Source organism: Alnus glutinosa, chromosome 6 (genome assembly GCF_958979055.1).
Source record: "Alnus glutinosa chromosome 6, dhAlnGlut1.1, whole genome shotgun sequence".
Taxonomy (NCBI): Eukaryota; Viridiplantae; Streptophyta; class Magnoliopsida; order Fagales; family Betulaceae; genus Alnus; species Alnus glutinosa.
The window spans coordinates 15,724,001-15,742,109 of record NC_084891.1 but is presented as its reverse complement, the minus strand read 5'-3'; the positions used below and the strand labels follow the sequence as shown (position 1 = coordinate 15,742,109).

The 18,109-nt window shown below is 36.8% G+C and overlaps 2 protein-coding genes across 3 annotated transcripts; one reads left to right on the top strand and one right to left on the bottom strand.

Annotated features, from left to right (window-relative positions):
- Positions 1–837: 837 nt before the first annotated feature.
- LOC133870181 (lachrymatory-factor synthase-like) lies at positions 838–1,604 on the top strand. Its single transcript, XM_062307245.1, has one exon. It carries the CDS (start codon positions 921–923, stop codon positions 1,431–1,433), a length of 513 nt encoding a protein of 170 aa, XP_062163229.1. The 5' UTR covers positions 838–920; the 3' UTR covers positions 1,434–1,604.
- A 549-nt stretch (positions 1,605–2,153) lies between these two features.
- LOC133870180 (uncharacterized) lies at positions 2,154–12,591 on the bottom strand. Of its 2 annotated transcripts, XM_062307243.1 has the most exons (7): positions 12,097–12,586; positions 11,156–11,194; positions 4,131–4,201; positions 3,521–3,585; positions 3,036–3,125; positions 2,861–2,953; positions 2,154–2,744 (listed from the first exon to the last, which is right to left on the bottom strand). In XM_062307243.1, exons 1-7 carry the CDS (start codon positions 12,465–12,467, stop codon positions 2,310–2,312), a joined length of 1,164 nt encoding a protein of 387 aa, XP_062163227.1. In that variant the 5' UTR covers positions 12,468–12,586; the 3' UTR covers positions 2,154–2,309. The 2 variants fall into 2 exon arrangements, with proteins under 2 accessions (XP_062163227.1, XP_062163228.1); XM_062307244.1 differs by lacking the exon at positions 3,036–3,125 and having other exon boundaries at positions 12,097–12,591.
- Positions 12,592–18,109: the final 5,518 nt, after the last annotated feature.

Sequence of the window (18,109 nt, the reverse complement as noted above, 5' to 3'; positions counted from 1 at the left end):
TGAAAGATACATTTTTATTTATTTATTTGTTATTATTATGAACAAAGTTTACATATCCCTCTCAAACAATCACTCAATTGATAGTCCATTCTAAACTTTCAATTTGAACAATATCTCTCCTAAACTATTCATAAAAAAAAAAAATAATAATAATAATAAAAAAAGTCTCTTCCAAACTATCAAAAAAATGTCAATATTTTTCAAATGACGAGAATACCCTTACGAAAAAAATACACATTATCTCCTGAAGTTTGACCCACATTTTTTTTTTTTTGAATTTATAAGAGTATTTTTGTCTTATTTAAAAAAAAAAAAGTCTTAGAATTATTTTCATCTAGTTTTTGCTAGCATGGGAGACATTGACAATTTTTAAATGAACAGAAATTTCTTACGAGCTGGTTTGTAGGAAATTCATATAGATCAGTCTCTAAAAGCGACATGTATTTTTGAAGCTATTAAAAAAGTATGTGAGAAGTACAAGCAATTAAAAAAAATTACGTACTCTTCACATGTAAGGGACACATGTCCTTATTAGAAATTGGCTTGTACTTTTTTTTTTCTTTTTAATTTCTTAATAATTTGAAGGATATTGTTCCAATTGAAAATGGGTCATAATTTGAAAGAGTTGGTAAACTTTTGGGTATTATTACATTAATGTCAAAAAAAAAAAACCGCATTAAATAATTTATTTATTCATTTGTTTTGAGCGGCGATCAGCACAAGGCATTGATTGGACTTCCGAATAAATTAATCATTGGTGAGGTGGGTTTGGTAATTTTGTATTCCATATATTTTTGTCCTTTAGCCAATCCTTCTTCCCCATCGGCTATCTATCTATAATAACAGCCCGGCGGCCTCTCCCGTCTCTCTCTCTCTCACACACACACACAGACATACATACTAATTACTAATTAGTACATATGGAAGCGGAAACAGTGTCAAAAAAATGGGAAGGGAAGGTCTCTGCTGGGCTACCAATCCCAACAACAGCAGCACAGGTGTGGCCTTTCTTGGAGGACTTTTGCAACCTACACAAATGGCTTCCTAGTGTTGACACGTGCTATCAAGTAGATGGGATCTCTGGCCAGCCTGGAATGATCCGTTACTGCGCCGCCACAATAACAGCGTCGTCCACATCCAGCGGCCGTGATGAGACGATGATCAAATGGGCCAAAGAGAAGCTACTTACGATTGATCCCATCAAACGCTGCTTGAGCTATGAGGTCTTAGATAATAACGTCGGCTTGAAGTCATACGTGGCAACAATGATAGTTTTGCCAATCGACGGTGATGGCATACATGGGTGCAAGATCGAGTGGTCATTCGTCAGTGATCCGATTGAAGGGTGGAGACTTGAAGATTGGGTCTCTTTTCTGGAGCCTAGCCTCCAGTCCATGGCAAAGAATATACAAGATGCCCTCCTCCTCCTTTGAAGTTTTCGTTTAATTTCAACTACCTGCTCGATCCATCTATTCTATGATCACTTACTTGCTTATATAGTTTCCAAGTTGGTTAATGTTTGTTCAAAGGAATTCGACTCTTTGTTTGATTATCTAATCTTCTCCTTTAAATAAATGATTGGTGATTTGTTGTTGGAGTCTTAATTGATTGCAGTACGTACATATAGCTGATTCAGGAGATTGAGATTTCATTTTATTTTAATTGGCTTCAAAACTATGCCTACAAAATTCAGGAAGATATAGCTCCACTCCCTGCCATGTGCTTACATCATTAATTGTACCTTGCGCTCAAACTGCCACAATTTTCTGCAATCTAATCAACGCTCTGAAACAACAGATAAGAAATTCAAAGTTGCCGGATGTAGGTGTTCGCAAGCTTAGTCCGAGCCGAGTTTTAATAAACGAGCCTGAAAATCTGTCTAGCTTTATTCATTTAATAAATAAACTGATCTCAAAGCCGAGTTTATTCAATCAAGCACAAACCTATTTGCAGGTGTCTCTGCTCTTGACAATTACAACCTTCATCATTCATGACCTATCACAACTACCTCCAATCTCTGGTGGGTGGACAACCAGCATCACAAACAACCGTCACATAATTTAAACTTCCTCTCTTTCAAACATCCACATTTCTTCTCTAGCCTTTTTTTTTTTTTTTTTTGGCCTTTTTGGGGTTTTGTTTGTCCGTAAAACTGCATAAAAACTATAAAAGTTTTTCATATAGAATGAATCACCATAAAAAGTTGATCCTATGTATTGAAACAAGTTCCACTGTGATGCCAACAAATACATAAATATATATATATATGTAGATACAACTCTGTTTTCTCCTCTTTCTGGACAGATGTTTTAGCAGATATTATGAACATTTCCAATGCCAGCACTTACTCTCTTCTCCATCCAGTTAATTATATCCCTTGCAATCTCTTCTCGTTCAGGCTCAAAGAGAAGGTCATGCAAGAAGCCATCATAAAGCTTTATGTTTTTAAACTTGGAAGCTGCCTCCTTGTACAGATCCTGGGAGGCTAGCGGATCTGTCACTTTATCAGCAGTTCCATGGAGAACAAAGAATGGGACACTCACTGACCTAAAGCTCCTCATCAAATAAGAAGAAATGCGCAATATCTCGTGGCCTGTTCTCACCCTTATGGGTCCCGTATATACTAAAGGATCAGAATACTTTGCCAACAGTGCGGCAGGATCCCTGGAAACTGGAATGCCCCTTTTATTCGCTCCTTTAAACTGGAACCTTGGAGCAACCAGAGAAAAAATAGGAGCCATAGCCTGCATAAAAACATGAGTAAAAAATCAACTGGCAAAGAGCCAATGAAAAAATTGTATTCAATTAAGCACACGTTCGAGTTGGTGGTTTTCTGCCACGCAACCGGAAAAAAACTTACCCCAACAATTGGATGAGCTGGCTTCACACGCAAAGCTGGTGACGTCAAGACAATTCCCTCCAACATGCCTTCAATGTAAGGGTACGAAGCCACCTACGCAAAGGTGCAAATTATCAAATTAGAACTATCAAAAATCAAAGTAGCTCAATCTATTGAGCCTCTGTTTACACCATACCTTCAAAACCACAGAACCTCCAGTAGAATGACCAAAGAGGAAGCACGGTATTCCAGGGTTCTCTGATTTAATTTTTTCTAGGAAAGCCCCCTGTTGAAAGAGAAACAATAGAACCACAAACCTACACTTAAAACACCAGATGATCTTTCAAGAGAAAGACAAACAGGCATGTAATGCTTCAAATTTCAATTTATCACCGTCTCCCAAGCAGGGAACATGGCAATGAAAGGTGGGATTGGCAAGAATGGAATTGAAGGGGATCTATGGACAGGAAACTAACAGAAAGTACATGGTTGAGATAGTTGAAAAAAATACACTAGCATTCGTTAACAGAAAGAATGGCCCCAGATAGAGTGGAAAATCAAGCTAGGACTCGTACAAGTGAAACCAAATACTTGTAACGAAGAGTTTGTAGCATTGAAATTAGTGTCAATGCAATTCAATGCACAATCTGGTAGATTTGAAAGAATTACGTCCGCACTTACCGTGTCTGCAACAACATGGTCAAGTGAAGGAACATATCCATGCAATCCATCGCTCCCTCCATGACCTATACAGAAAGAAAACATTGTCACTTAACAGTTTCTACTTAATCACCCAAAATGGAAAATGATGTATTAAATGTCAATAATAAGAAATAGAAAATTGATGATCAGCATAAAAAATGGGATTGTCCACATTGTCTATGACAGTATACTCAATTTTTTTTTTTTTTTTTTTTTTTTTTTTTTTTTTTTTTTTTTTTCCACTTTTTCGGTAGGTCTATACTAGCCTGATCACAGAAAAACAAAAAAGGGTTGGTCCTCCAAATTAATAATAGAGAAATCTATGATGTTACTTCTTGAGATCTTTTGAAGTATCCTGTCCATAATCTGGATTATTTCCTTTCAAATGCTATGAGAAACAGAGGAATCATATGAAGGATATGCAAAACAATTGGAAGAAGAGCTTCAAATTTATTATTCTCTGAGTAACATGCGACTGATATGAAACTTCTCTTTTACTCTTAATATAACAGCTGCATGCGCAGCATTACCATTTTAGAATCATAAAGTACAAGAAGTAGATAGATAAAAGTTTCCCAGATGTAGCTACCTATCCAGTCCATCGCATAGACTCCAAACTTGCATGATGTTAGTTGCCTCGCAAAATGAGCATATCTCCCACTGAAAATGAACACCAAATTAAAGAGAAATCATGAAATCTATGAGTTAACTGTTGTGTTTATTCATGTTGGGTTGACTACCATAGTCCCTTTTATTTTGGGTCCATAATGGGCTGGACCTATAATGTAAGCACTTGAGGAAGCCATGTACTCTCACCCTATAAATGAATGAAGTTGGCCCATTAGACTTCATTAGGTCATCAGAAAATTAGGGTTGAAAGACTAGACTCCTCCACACACACTACCAACAGGACGGCTGTAAACTCAGAGATGGCAAGCTCATCATCAAACAATGAAGGTATGCTTATGTCTTGTTTCTTCACATGCTATAAAGTAAGAGATTAATTTGATTAGTTCTAACAATTGGTATTAGAGCCAATCTATTTTTCTTCATGGCTGTGTTGAGTTGCGTTTCCTTTAAACTATGTTCTTCACCATTAATTTTTTAAAAAACAAAGTTCTATGCCGCTGTGTATCAGTAGTGAACGCACTTTGTGCATACACTTGCCGTGGATAATTTTTTTGTTTTTTTGCTTTGAACTGTGTTTTCTTTGGTCAATGAGGATATATATTTTGTTTAACAATGTGTGCGCCAGCAAGTCTCAATTCCTTGAGTGAAAGTGATAGATTTTTTGAATATTTTGGTCTTGCTCAAGTGATGCCGAAGGAAATATAAGAGATAATTTTTTTTTTTGGAAAAACTACACTTTACCCCCCCCCCCCCCCCCCCAAAAAAAAAGTTTCACCCATTTTTCAATCTTGCCTTCAAAGTGAAAAAAATTTGCAATGGACCCCAACAAAGTTTCATAATTTTGCAATGTAGCCATTATGTTAGATGATTCCGTCTTACATGACGGAAATTGCTGCACGTGCGCCGCACGTATGATTGCTGCTCTTGACTTCACCAAAATGCCCTCCTAAATTTTATCGTCGAATCTCTCATCTTGTTAGTTGTCATCATCATCAATGGTGGTAAAAGTACCTCCGATTGGGCTTGACGGTCCCAATCGGTTCAAACCAAAACGAACAACATGGTCACAACGCATGAGCCTTGCGCGGCTAAAAGGCCGAGCCATAGCCCTTTGAAATCAAATTCTACATAAAAACCCAGCCACACTGCAACCGGCATTTTGACGAGATAGAAGCAGCTCAGGTTGATGTTGGCTCCCAATTTCGGTCAAGCCGTTCCTCTCAAAACGCCGCAGCCGGTTGTTTGTGGGTAGTTTCCAAGCTCGTGAGTCTGATAATGGGCAAAACCAACGACGTCGGCTATAATCTTGGCGTCTTGGGTGAACATGGTCGCCCATATCTTCCTAAGCTTAAAGAACATGGGAAAATGTCGATCAACGCCATCGTTTCAATCAAAATCCCCACTCTAAACAAACTGAAATGCAGCTTGGAATGGCTAATTTCAGAAGATCTTTCCAGCCATTGAAGAACGAGGGCATTTTGGTAAAGTCGAGAGCAAAAATCACACATGCGACAATTTCCGTAAGGGAAGACAGAATCATCTAACGGAATGGCTACATTGCAAAATTATGAAACTTTGTTGGGGTCCATTGCAAATTTTTTCACTTTGAAGGTAAGATTAAAAAATGGGTGAAACATTGGGGGGGTAAAGTGTAGTTTTTCCTTATTTTTATATGACTTGAAGTCAAGTACGCCTGTTAAAATTACAATGTTTTATGCTATGTCATATGTATGTATTATAGAGATCAATTTTTTATGAGCCAATTTTGTTTATGGACTCCGGATTTGTTTTTTGTTTTGTTTGCAAAACTCCTAAATTCCTTACTGCAACAAAGCAATATTGTACATCAAAACCAATGATTTTGGATTGGTTATGTACTCACCTATCGCGAGACTAATCATGATAAATTGGAGTGATTATTTTGTGAACTGCAATTTTACTAAAATAATTGGTTTGCCCTATTAGTAAATCATTATTTTAGTAGGATGCTTAGGACGGTGAAGAAATTATTAAATACTTTGCACTTGATGACCAAGTCTTATGCTCTCGATATCGGGTTATCTTAAGTCGTTGTATTTAATTATTTTGCTTTATCATGTGTATGAGTCCATTGTGTGTGCAGATCTCTAGCATAAAGTTTTGAGATTAACAATTTGCATAAGAGTCTATTATGCATGTAACTCTAGCATGAAAGATATGATGACTATCTTTCATAAAATTTTGGGAAATCAAGGTCTGTCTCTCCCATTATTTGGCCATCAAAAACTCTGATGGGGACTACAATTATGAAGATTGGTATGAGTCTCACTATCAATTTAGCAATCATGAATCTTGATTTGGCTTTGAGGATTGAAGCACCTTCTAAACTTACTGAGAAAAGTTTTGCTGAAGAGAAAACCTACTATGAACGTTGGGGGCATTCCAATAGGACTTGTCTTATGATCATGAAGTATGACAAGTCTATTAGGCAGAATATTACTTGTGCTAATAGTGCTAAGGATTTTTTGGTTGCTGTTGGGAATAAGTTCACTAAGTTCGACAAAGTAGAGAAGGGAACTTTCATGAAATTGCTTACCACCACCACTTATGATGGTGTTAGTGGAGTTTGTGAACATATTATGAAGCTCACTCATTTCTTCAACAAGCTGAAGCAAATGAAGGTTGAGTTAGCAGACAGTTTTCTTGTATGGCAAGTGTTTGAGTCCTTACCATCTCAATTTGATGCCTTCAAGACCACTTACAATGCTCAGAGAGATGAATGAAGCTTGAGTGAAATGGCTGCTATAGTCACTCAAGAAGAGGTGATGAAAAAGGGAAAGTCTCATGCTGTTTTTTATGATAACAAAAGATGGTGAACATTTTAAGAGAAAATTTTATAAGGGCAACATCAGTGGCAACAAGACATATAAAGTAAAGAGATTCAGAAAGTTTTCTTAACAAACTGGCATAGGTATCTCTTTGGAGCCTAAGTCAGAAGGGTTCAAAGGAAAATGTAACTCTTGTCATGCGTATGGGCACAAGAAGGCAAATTGCAAGAAATATACAGCTTGGTTAGAGAATAAAGGTACACCTTTTACGTTAGTGTGTTTGAATCTAATATGGTTGATGTGCCCTCTGACACCTGGTGGTTAGACACTGGTGTAAATATTCATGTTACGAATTCCTTGCAGGAATTACAAAGCATCAGAAAGCCGAGTAATGGGGAGTTGAAGGTTAACATGGGAAAATGCGTGAAGGTTAAAGTTGAATACATTGGCACCGCAAAGCTTGTTGCAAATTCCTTATCTCTATTTCTGTTTTGGACAAATGTAGATACAATTTTGAAAATGGAAATCATTTATCATAATTCTGTTGTGGTTGGTTATGGCATATTGTGTGATGGTTTATACAGAATTGACTTGATGCCTTCTTTATCTTCTTTCTCTTCAAGTGCTCCTATAGTGAATGTTGTAGTTGGTTCCAGGCGTAGTAGGGACATAGAGACATCCTCTATGTTGTGGCACAAACGTTTGGATTATATTTCTAAGCCAAGAATGAAAATGTTGATTAAAGATGGTATTCTTGTTAACCTAAATTTTTCTGATTTTGATACTTGTGTTGATTGTGTTAAAGGGAAGCTTACTTCTAAAACTAAAAGACAAAAGGATGGGAGAAGTGAGAATGTCTTAGAGGCTAGAATTGATACACACTGATATATGTGGACCCATTACTCTTGCTGCTTTGGGAAATTATAGGTACTTCATCACCTTTATTGATGATTATTCACGTTATGGTCACATTGAGCTTATTCTTGAAAAGTCAGAATCTTTAGATGCCTTAAAAGTTTTGAAGGCTACTGCTGAACTTCAAAGAAATAAGAATATTAAAGCTGTAAGATCAAATAGAGGTGGTGAGAATTATGGGAGGGATGATGAAACTGGGCAAAATGCAGGACCTTTTGCAAGATTTCTTCAAGCGTGTGGGATTGAGGCACTATATACAATGCCTGGAACCCCTGAGCAAAATGAGGTTGAAGAATGGAGAAATCGTACTTTGATGGAGATGGTGCGATGTATGCTTAGTCATTCTTTCCTACCTAAATTCTTATGGGGAGAGGCCTTAAAAACTGCAATATACATTTTAAATCAAGTACCTAATAAGTCGGTTCCTAAAACCCCTTATGAGTTATGGTCAGGAAAAAAGCCTAGTTTGTGCCATTTTCATGTTTAGGGTTGTAAAGTGGAAGTGAGAATTCATAATCCACAGTTGAAGAAACTCGATCCTAAGACCATTTCTGGATACTTTGTCAGTTACTGCGTTGGCTCAAGGGGTTCTAGATTTTATTGCATATCTCATGTGACTAGAATCATTGAGTCAGATCGTGCCATTTATTTTGAGGATGATATTCAGAGTGGGTGTTCCATACCTCGTGAGATCACTTTTAGGGATGAGCGTATTGTTATCCCAGTGACTCTTTTTTCACCTTTTTTGTCTGCACCTCTTCCTATAGAGCAATATGTTATTATTGCTCAAGAACATGTTATTGACACTGAACCCATTGTTGATGAAGGGAGAACTGATGATGTTTGTTTGAGGAGATCACAGAGGACACGTAGGCCAGCGGTTTCTGATGACTATGTAGTCTATTTGCAAGAGCATGAGTTTAGTGTTGCAATGTCCGTTGGTCCAACTACTTTCCAGGAGGCTACTAATGGTCCACAATCTTCGCATTGGATAGAGGCTATGCATGATAAGATGGCGTCCATGTGTCAAAATGATGTGTGGGATTTGGTCGTATTACCAAACGGTTGCAGACCAATTGGCTGCAAATGGGTTTTCAAGACCAAGCATGATTCTAAAGGCCTAGTAGAAATGTATAATGCTAGACTTATGGCTAAGGGTTTTAAGCAAAGGGAGGAGGGCATTGACTATAAAGACATTTTTTCACCTGTTTCTACCAAGGATTCTTTTTGAATAATCATGGCACTAGTAGCTCATTACCACTTAGAGTTATATCAAATGGATGTCAAAACAACTTTTCTTAATGGGCATCTACCCGAAGATAAGTATATGGAGCAACCAGATGGTTTTCCGGTGAATGGTAAAGAACATATGGTGTGCAAGCTTAAAAGGTCCATTTATGGACTTAAACAAGCTTCAAGGTAGTGGTACTTGAAATTTGATGAAATTGTCACCTCTTGTGGCATCAAGGAAAATATTGGTGATCAATGTATATATTTAAAGGCCAGTGGGAGCAGATATATTTTTCTTGTACTTTATGTGGATGATATATTGCTTGCAACAAAGAATAATGAGCTCCTGTTTGAAACTAAGCGTATGTTGTCTTTTAATTTTGATATGAAAGACCATCCTCTTATGTATTAGGTATACAGATTCTTCATAACAGAATTAATGGTGTTCTCGGGTTGTCTTGAAAAACCTATATTGACCGAGTTTTGAGTATGTTTCATATGCAATCCTGCTCTTCAGGAAAGGCACCAATTGTAAAAGGTGATGTATTTTCTAAGTCTCAATGTCCCCAGAGTATTAATGAAAGAACTCAGATGCAATTAGTTCCATATGCATCAATTGTGGGCAATTTATTGTATGCTCAAGCGTGTACACGACCTGATATTGCTTATGTTGTAGGTGTACTTGGAAGATACTTGAGTGATCTAGGTCTAAGTCACTGGACAGCTGCAAAGAAAGTACTAAGGTACTTGAAGGGCACTAAAGATTTTATGCTGGCATATCGGTGATCCAATATTCTTGATGTAGTTGGCTATTCCGATGCGAATTTGCAAGTTGTTCAGATGATGGGAGATCCACTTTTGGATATATTTTTATGATGGCAGGAGGAGCAATTTCGTAGAAAAATGTCAAACAGACGCTTACAGCTTCCTCAACTATAGAGGCAGAGTATATAGCTTGTTACCAAGCTACAAGTCAGGCTATATGGCTGCGGAATTTTATCTGAGGGCTAGTTATTATGGATACCATTGCGAAGCCGCTGAAGATATTCTGCAGCTATTTCTCTCTCTAAACACTGGAAGCTCTTCGCAATCAAAGCATATTGATATAAAATATTTGTTTATTAGAGAGAAATTAGATGAGTCTCACATATGTGTTGTGCATACTCCAACAGAACATATGTTAGCAGATGCATTAACTAAGAGGTTATCCTAGAGTGTTTCAGAAGCATGTGACTCATATGGATTTGTTAGATCCTTCTTTTCTATTGAGTTAGTGGGAGTTGTGTGGTTTTTTTTTTTTTTTTTTTTTTTTGTGTATCGTGAGTATTTATTTTGTGTTGTCATGTATTGTTTTGCACACATTTGTATGAACTATGACATTAGTGTTGTGATACGAGACATTGTGTACGAGTCTCGGTTGGCTTCATATGAATATGTAGTGATCCACTATTGTGCTATTTGTGTTTTACACTGGGATTTTATTTGTCTTAATCACTTGATTGTAAGTGCTTGTTGTATATTATGCATCCTATCGATGTATTCTAACTTGTCACTTGCAAACACTTTTGGATCAGACTGTGTTTTGAAATGCTTATTTCTGTTTGTTTTGTAGTTAAATGACTTATGTTGTCCAAGTGGGAGATTGTTGTGTTTATTTCTGTTGGGTGGACTAGCATAGTCTCTTTTATTTTGAGTCCATAATGGAGTAGACATATTATGTAAGCACTTGAGGAAGTCATGTACTCTCACCCTATAAATGAATGAAGTTGATCCATTAGATTTCATTTGGTCATCAGAAAATTAGGGTTGAGAGACTAGACTCCTCCACACACACTACCAACAAGACGATTGTAAACTCAGAGATGGCAAGCTCATCATCAAACAATGAAAGTATGCTTATATCTTATTTCTTCACATGCTATAAAGTAAGACAGATTAATTCGACTAGTTCTAACATTAACAACTTATTTTATACCATTGACCAGGGCCTAAAGCTATTGAATGCTGCAATCTTAAGAAAAACCAAAGTTACCTGTGCTCATTAAGCCCGTGTATGATAATCAAAATGCCCCTGAAATTACAAACCACTGGTGCTCAGGATAGAAGTATAGAGAGATCAGCGGATAATGCAACAGCAAGGAATGTAAAAATTGTACATGCAGTGGAAAAGAAAACCAGAGACCTTTAATCCTTTCGTCTAGTGTGACTCCTGGTGTGCCAGAATTGATTAGAAAACATAGCAATATATATTACACTAGAATATATTATAGCAACCTGAACATCTTGCAGATTTGTTCCGAAGGACAATATCTCTAGACATGATTATTAACAGAGCATAGTATTTTTTTTTTTTGTGAGTACATTGAAAACAGAGCAGTATATATACAAAATTAATTAATAAATAAATAATACAAAAAAACGCCATAAGCAGACCGACATAAACAATGGAGATCAAAACAGTCCAAAGTTGACCTGAATGTATTTGAAAAAATTACACTTACTCGATAATACCCCAAGATTCAACATCCAATAATGATAAAATTCAAAACTTTCAACAACCCATTTTAGGCATTCCCTGGCAAGTGGCAAACAAATCAAAACCTGATGCAGAATCAAAACGCAAAAATGTGACTACATGATTCAAGGACACCTCATTTTCTCTTTTCCCTATAAATGAAAGCAAGAAAGAAGCTAATAATAAATTGGCTTTCAATACATTTTCCAGTTCTCTACGGAACCAAAGAATCACGAGTGACGCAGGAATCAAACCCACATTCAGCACAATTGTGACAATTACGTTATTTCGTTCATTTAATTGAACTAGAGATGATCTTTTGCTTCTTCTACAATCTCTTTAAACCCCCAGAAGTTTAATCTTCAAGTCATTTTTCATTTCTTCGTCATTATCTCCGCAACCAAACAGACCATATTAAACAATCAAAGCGGGAGTCAATTTAGCCAAAAAAAACTTACTTCCATTCAGCGGACACCGGAACCCACGACCGGCAGAAGAGGGCATTCCCACGCGCCCCGAAAAACAGGAACGTGGACCATCGGCACCGGCAGTCCCCGTCGCCGGTCTCGAAGCCCATGTCGAGGCTCTCTGCCAAGGCCCTCCTTCTCACGGTGTCCTCCTCCTCCCTTCTCCGCTTAGACCACTTGGACGTCTGAGGCGGCTCGTCCATAGAAGGCGAGAGCCGCCGGCGGCGGCGCGGCAGGAGGAAGAGCGTGAGAGAGAGGAGCAGCGTGTAGACGAATATGAGGGACGTCCTCAGCGCCTTGAGGACCGGGATTATTCGGTTGCTCGCCCCGGAGGTCAGCTGCTCCATCTCCGCCGTCGACATGAATGGCTGAGATGGATTCCCGATTGGTGTTTTTTTTTTTTTTTTTCTTCTTTAAGACTTATGAGGTACCGATTGCTAATTGAAGACACAGACAGAGAGAGCCTTTTTCAGGCGTTCGATGGAAACGTCTGGGTAGATTAGAACCGTCTGTGCACGTGGCCCTACAACCTAAACGGTCTTGATTCCGTGTCGTATACTCGTGGTCCTGGGAGAACACGGTGACGGAGCGAACAACCACATGCAACATGCACCAAAAGTCAACCTTTTTTTTTTTATTGAACGGGTCTGAGAATTTCAAATGCTACTTCCGTGTTATAATGTGCATCCTATATTCCTATCCAATTAAAAATGTCTGATTTTTTTATTAATGACATTTTAATCTAGGACTTTTCAAAACCTTACTCCATCCTTTTCTTATCGGAACTAAGATTATGGGGTAATTTGAAATCACTATTTCTCTTTGATGGTTTCATCCAACATTCTTCCTATAAGAACTCACTATTCCTGGAGCTTAATTAATTTTCTAGATAGAATTAAATGGTTTAAATGTATTCAATTAAAATCAGTTTATATGCTACTAGTTCTCATCAAATTATAGATATGTTCGCCAATAATTTTAGAGCAAGATCGATAATTTAATGCGGACTAATTATTGAGGAGGTGGTTGAATCTAAGTCACCAAAGAGGTCCATAGCAATTCCTAGAGTAATATCTACCAACATTCTAATAACTTGCTTAAATTAAACGGATTCGGCTTTGGTGCGTATAGTTTAAAACTATAACACATTTATTGTAAAAAGAAAAAAAAGAAAAAAAAAGAATGGAGATTGTTTCGGATATTCCTTTAAACCAAACAATGTCGTTTTGATGAAATCTAGTAATTATGAACCAAACGTATGAAGCAAACATTTTCTTTCTTACCCCGTTTAAGAAAGAAATCATTTTTAGATATCCACCCACATTCGCATTATAATTTTGCAAACCGCATCCGTGCCGTTATTATCCGCTATCCGTATATTAAGTAATAAATCTATTTTAATCTTTTGGACTTTCTTGAGTCTCTTTTAGAACATATTTTAAATGATTTTGAAAATAATTTGGGCTGATTTTGAATGTTTGCTTGTTTAATTTTTTTTTAAGCCCTAATGTTTTGAAAATATATTAAATTCACATTACTTTTGTCGTTTTTTCAAAGTATTACACGAGAAAGCAATACAACTAACCAAAAAAACTTAAAACAATGTAAACCTAACCTATACATAATCCCAAAGATGTCGCTTTAATGAATTTTTTAAATATATATATATATATATATATATATATATATATATATATATATATATATATATATATAAAAAGGACATGTTGATGCAATTATTAACCACATCCACATTCGCGTATGCGGATAGTGCTTTTGTTAACCACATCAGTATCCGCATAGGCGGATGCGGACGATTAATATCCGCCCACATGTACACTCATATATATAAGTAAATATATAAGTAAATCCTCTTATCTTTTCGTTGGTAACATCATATCTGTTAGTATTTTATATTGGCAACATTCTGGTTGACAAAAACACTTTATGTAACGGTTAGCTTTTTAACAGAATTATCGGTTCTGAAAATAAAGTATGACTTCTAAACAACCAAATGTGTGCTCATGTGCAACAAAATATCTTAAATGCAAAAATTAAAAGAGATAAAATATTTGTTGACGAAGTGGAAACTCTGTGAAGAGAAAAAACCACTCCGGAGCAGCCAAACTCAGGAAATTCACTATCCAAAGACAAAGCAAGTTACAAAGCACTCGTACTCACAAAACCTATTGTAGTAGTCATATCTTTAACTATAACACGAAGCCCATCGTGAACGCTTCCGAACCAAGTCTCCTACTTGAAGGTGTCTTTGATGAATTCATTTACCTTAGGACCGACCCCTAAGATAGACTTCACATGAACAATGGTAGCACACATCGGCAATGGCTAGAGAGCTAGCGGATCTTCAATTCTCCCTAAACACTCTCTCTAAGCACTATGAAATTCTATATTGACTTTTTACAAATAACAAGCCTAGAGCCCTCTTTATATACAATGACGGAGAGAGGGGGGGCCGGTGGGGGCCATGGCCCCCCCTCAACTCTCAAGAAAAAAAATAATAATTAAGGTAAAAAAAAAAAAAAATTGAAGTTTTTTTGCCTATTGACCCCTAACAAGATATTTTTTTGCCCCTTGGCCCTTTCATTTTTATTATCTTTTCAACTGATTTCATCTCATTTAGAACGATAGCTTTATTATCAAAATTTTTTTCCTTTAATATTTAACGGTAGCAAAAGACATGTCTGAGAAGGTAACGATAGAATAAGCTTTACAAAGTTGTAAAGGCTTTGTTCAAAATAAATTAAAAGGGTTTAGTAAAGCAGTGCATTGGAAGAAGACAGATGTGGATTTGAGGAGTCACACGCCTAACAAAGCTCCATTTCCTAAGGATGTGTGGCAACAATAACGTAAAATGGATAAAAATAGCAAGATGACATTAGAAAAGTCTAGAAGATATGCGTTTCATTTGTATTGTGTTGTGTTTAGCAAAATGTGTTTTAAATAACAGTTGGTGGGTTATTGCGTTAGTTAGAGTGGATTGTTCTAACAAAAGGAGCAAGATAATATTAGCTTCAAGAGCCATGTCATTCAGGTAAAGCCTTGCGAGAAGGCCGAAAAGCACACAATTCAACCAACTGAAATTTCTCAATTTCAATACAGAAATTGAGACATTTTTTATTTTTTATTTTCTGAATCTTTGGACAACGGTTTTCTTTACTTTTTTTTTTTTTTTTCCAAAAAACTCTTTTTACTTTTTCTTATTGATTTTCAATTTGAAGGGAATAATAAAATATCAAAATTGGGTTATGTTTAATTTACTTAAAATTTGCCTTTATATATATATATAAATACTTTAACCTATACTTAAGAAAAAAATTTATTTGGCCCGGCCCCCTCCCATTAAAATGTCTGGCTCCGTCCCTGTTTATATAGGCTTTACAAATCCTATTTCAACTCAAATTCAAACTCTAACAAGTTGGCGTCTGGACAGAAGTCAGCCTCGCCTGGACGGTCTCCTGCGACCGCCTTTCCAGAATAGCTCGATTCTTCCCATAACAGGTCCATGTTCGGACAGCTTGGCCGAGAGTCCGGACGGTCTTCACTGTCACTCCTTTCCGCATCCGTAAAGGAAACCCAAAATATTCTGGAACCCTGAGTAGCGTCAGGACGTGTTGACACATCGTTCGGACGTCTTGCAGAAATTCCCAAATAAGTGTCAACTGAAATCCAACTCCGTGTAGAGATTGGAGAAGCTTGACCTAGCATCCGAACGATGTTGCCCTAACGTTTGGACGTCTTCAACGCTAAAGCTTCTAGACACTGTAGGGCATCCGGACGCCTTCAAAGGCCCGTCCGGACGGTTGCACAAGAACCGGCTAGCTGACTTAGAATTTGCATGGAATCTTTATAAACATCTTTTAGAAACTTGTGACAAGGCACATGGCTTGAAATAAACACTGTCCATATAACTTAAAGATTCTGAATAAGACCGATAATCCTGTTTAAATAGCAACCATTACATAAAGTGTTTTTATCATCTAAAATGTAGCCAATATAAAATACTAACAAACTCCCCTTTTGGCCATTCTGGGACAAAAAACACTTGACCGGTTTGGAAATACATTCCCGGTCCAAAACAAAAAATACTCCCAATTTTTTTGTCACAAAAGGACAAAGGGTAAACAGAGTATAATAGAAAAAGTCATGGTATTTTAAACAAATACATAAAGTCTCAGAAAAAGTAAATTGTTCCCAAAATAACAAAATAAAAACATATAAAAAGAGTAATAAAAACTCTCAATCATCATCATCATTCGACTTCGGGTGATGATACTTCAGGCACTCCTGGATGTCGATCTAACTCTGCTCGACACGTTCTCCTATCAGATTGACTTCTTGTTGGAGAGCTTCTGATGAGTACCAAATATTGTATATTTGGACCCATTGATTTACATTAGTTAGACTTTTAGCCTTGCTATTTTCTGATGTTTTTGTTAGTTTTTGTGTTTTATAGGTCAATAAGAGAGGAATGGCAAAATTTCATGTGGAAATGCTTGGAAATTTGGAAGTCCTGAAAAGTCGATCGATCGAAATTTTGCCCGAAGTCGATCGATCAAAATTTTCCAGAACTTACTTTTGCAGAAGCGCGCCAGAACACCCAATCAAGAGCTTCTCTATGACAAAAAACAGTTCTCCCTCTGATTTTCGCAGCAGAACACGCTGGTTTCGTGACCTTGGTTGTCTCTAGCAAGAGAGGAACCCTAGAGGGGGTTAGATGAGTCATTTTACATGGGTTTCTAACCCTAATTTCCTTCTATAAAGCCATAGCCATGCCTCCTTGTTGGGAGAGTTCTGAGAGCAGTAGCTAGGTTTAATTTCGTGCATTTTGTAGTTCATTTCAGTAGCTCTTTTCTTTAGATACTTCTCTTTGTAAAGCTTTTCTTCCATTTTCATGTTTGTTCTTCAAGTTTTTGTAGTGTTCTTAGTCATGGGAGGCTAGAACTCTCAACTAAGGTTGATGATGAAACCTCTCCATTGATGACACTCACACTCTTGTAGTACTACTTGCACATTTAATGTTATATCATTATGTTGTTCAAGTTCCATTCATTTAATGCTTTATCTTTTGCAATGAATGTGGTTGGTGGTAGAAATAGGACATTTGATGTGTTTCAACCGATGGATACATTGTTTTATCGGTTTGAAAGATGATATCCATTGTGATTTATTCTTTGAATAGATACAATGGATGATTTGATTTCAAATGGGTACTCTTTGTGATTTATCTTTGAGTTGGATTCATTTAATGGTTCTAAGGTTTATGGTTGAGAAACTTGAATGACACCCTAAGATTAATGTTCTTTGGGTGTTCAAGTGGAAACCAAGAGTGTGAGTTATTGGATTTGGTTTGGTGAATTCTTTAGCCTTAGTCCCTTTTACATGTTTCACTTCTTCCTCTTTAACTTAGCATTTTTGGTGCATGTTTAACCCTCAAATTCTTGGAACTAGGTTAGAATGAGGTTGATTAAGCAAGACACTAATTTTTGACCATATCCTTGTGGATTCGACTTCGTACTTGCAAAACACTATATTGCAAATGATTTGTGCACTTACAAGTACATTTAAAACACACAACAAGTTTTTGGCGCCGTTACCGGGGATATCGGTTCAAAAATTGGTTTTTATTTGATTGATTTTGTTTTTCTACTAGTTAGATAGATTTTTGTTTCATTTTTCTGTTGTTTAGCTTCTGTTTTGTGTTCTAAGTTTCTCTTTTGTTTCTCCCGGATCTGTTTCTGCAGCTGTTGCAACTTACTAAGTGCCTTGAAAAGTCGATCAATCGAGTCATATTTTGATCGATCGACATTCGATCGATCGAGAGAACATTCTCTTGACGAAAAGTCAATCGATCAAGAAGAAATTCGATCGAGCAAAAGTAGATCGATCGAACACAACTTCGATCGAGCAAACATTCTACAAACAGCAGCAGCTCAAAATCAGGTAAGTATTTCTTTTCTCTAGTCTATTTTGTTCATATTTTGTT

Bases quoted from the DNA above. Each gene is read 5' to 3' on its own strand.
- LOC133870181 (XM_062307245.1), top strand. From the start codon at position 921: ATGGAAGCGGAAACAGTGTCAAAAAAATGGGAAGGGAAGGTCTCTGCT.
- LOC133870180 (XM_062307243.1), bottom strand. From the start codon at position 12,467: ATGTCGACGGCGGAGATGGAGCAGCTGACCTCCGGGGCGAGCAACCGA. The intron at 3,586-4,130 runs GTAGCTACATCT...CTTTCTGTATAG, and splicing joins CTATGCGATGGACTGGATAG to GTCATGGAGGGAGCGATGGA. The intron at 2,954-3,035 runs GTATGGTGTAAA...ACCTTTGCGTAG, and splicing joins GAGGTTCTGTGGTTTTGAAG to GTGGCTTCGTACCCTTACAT.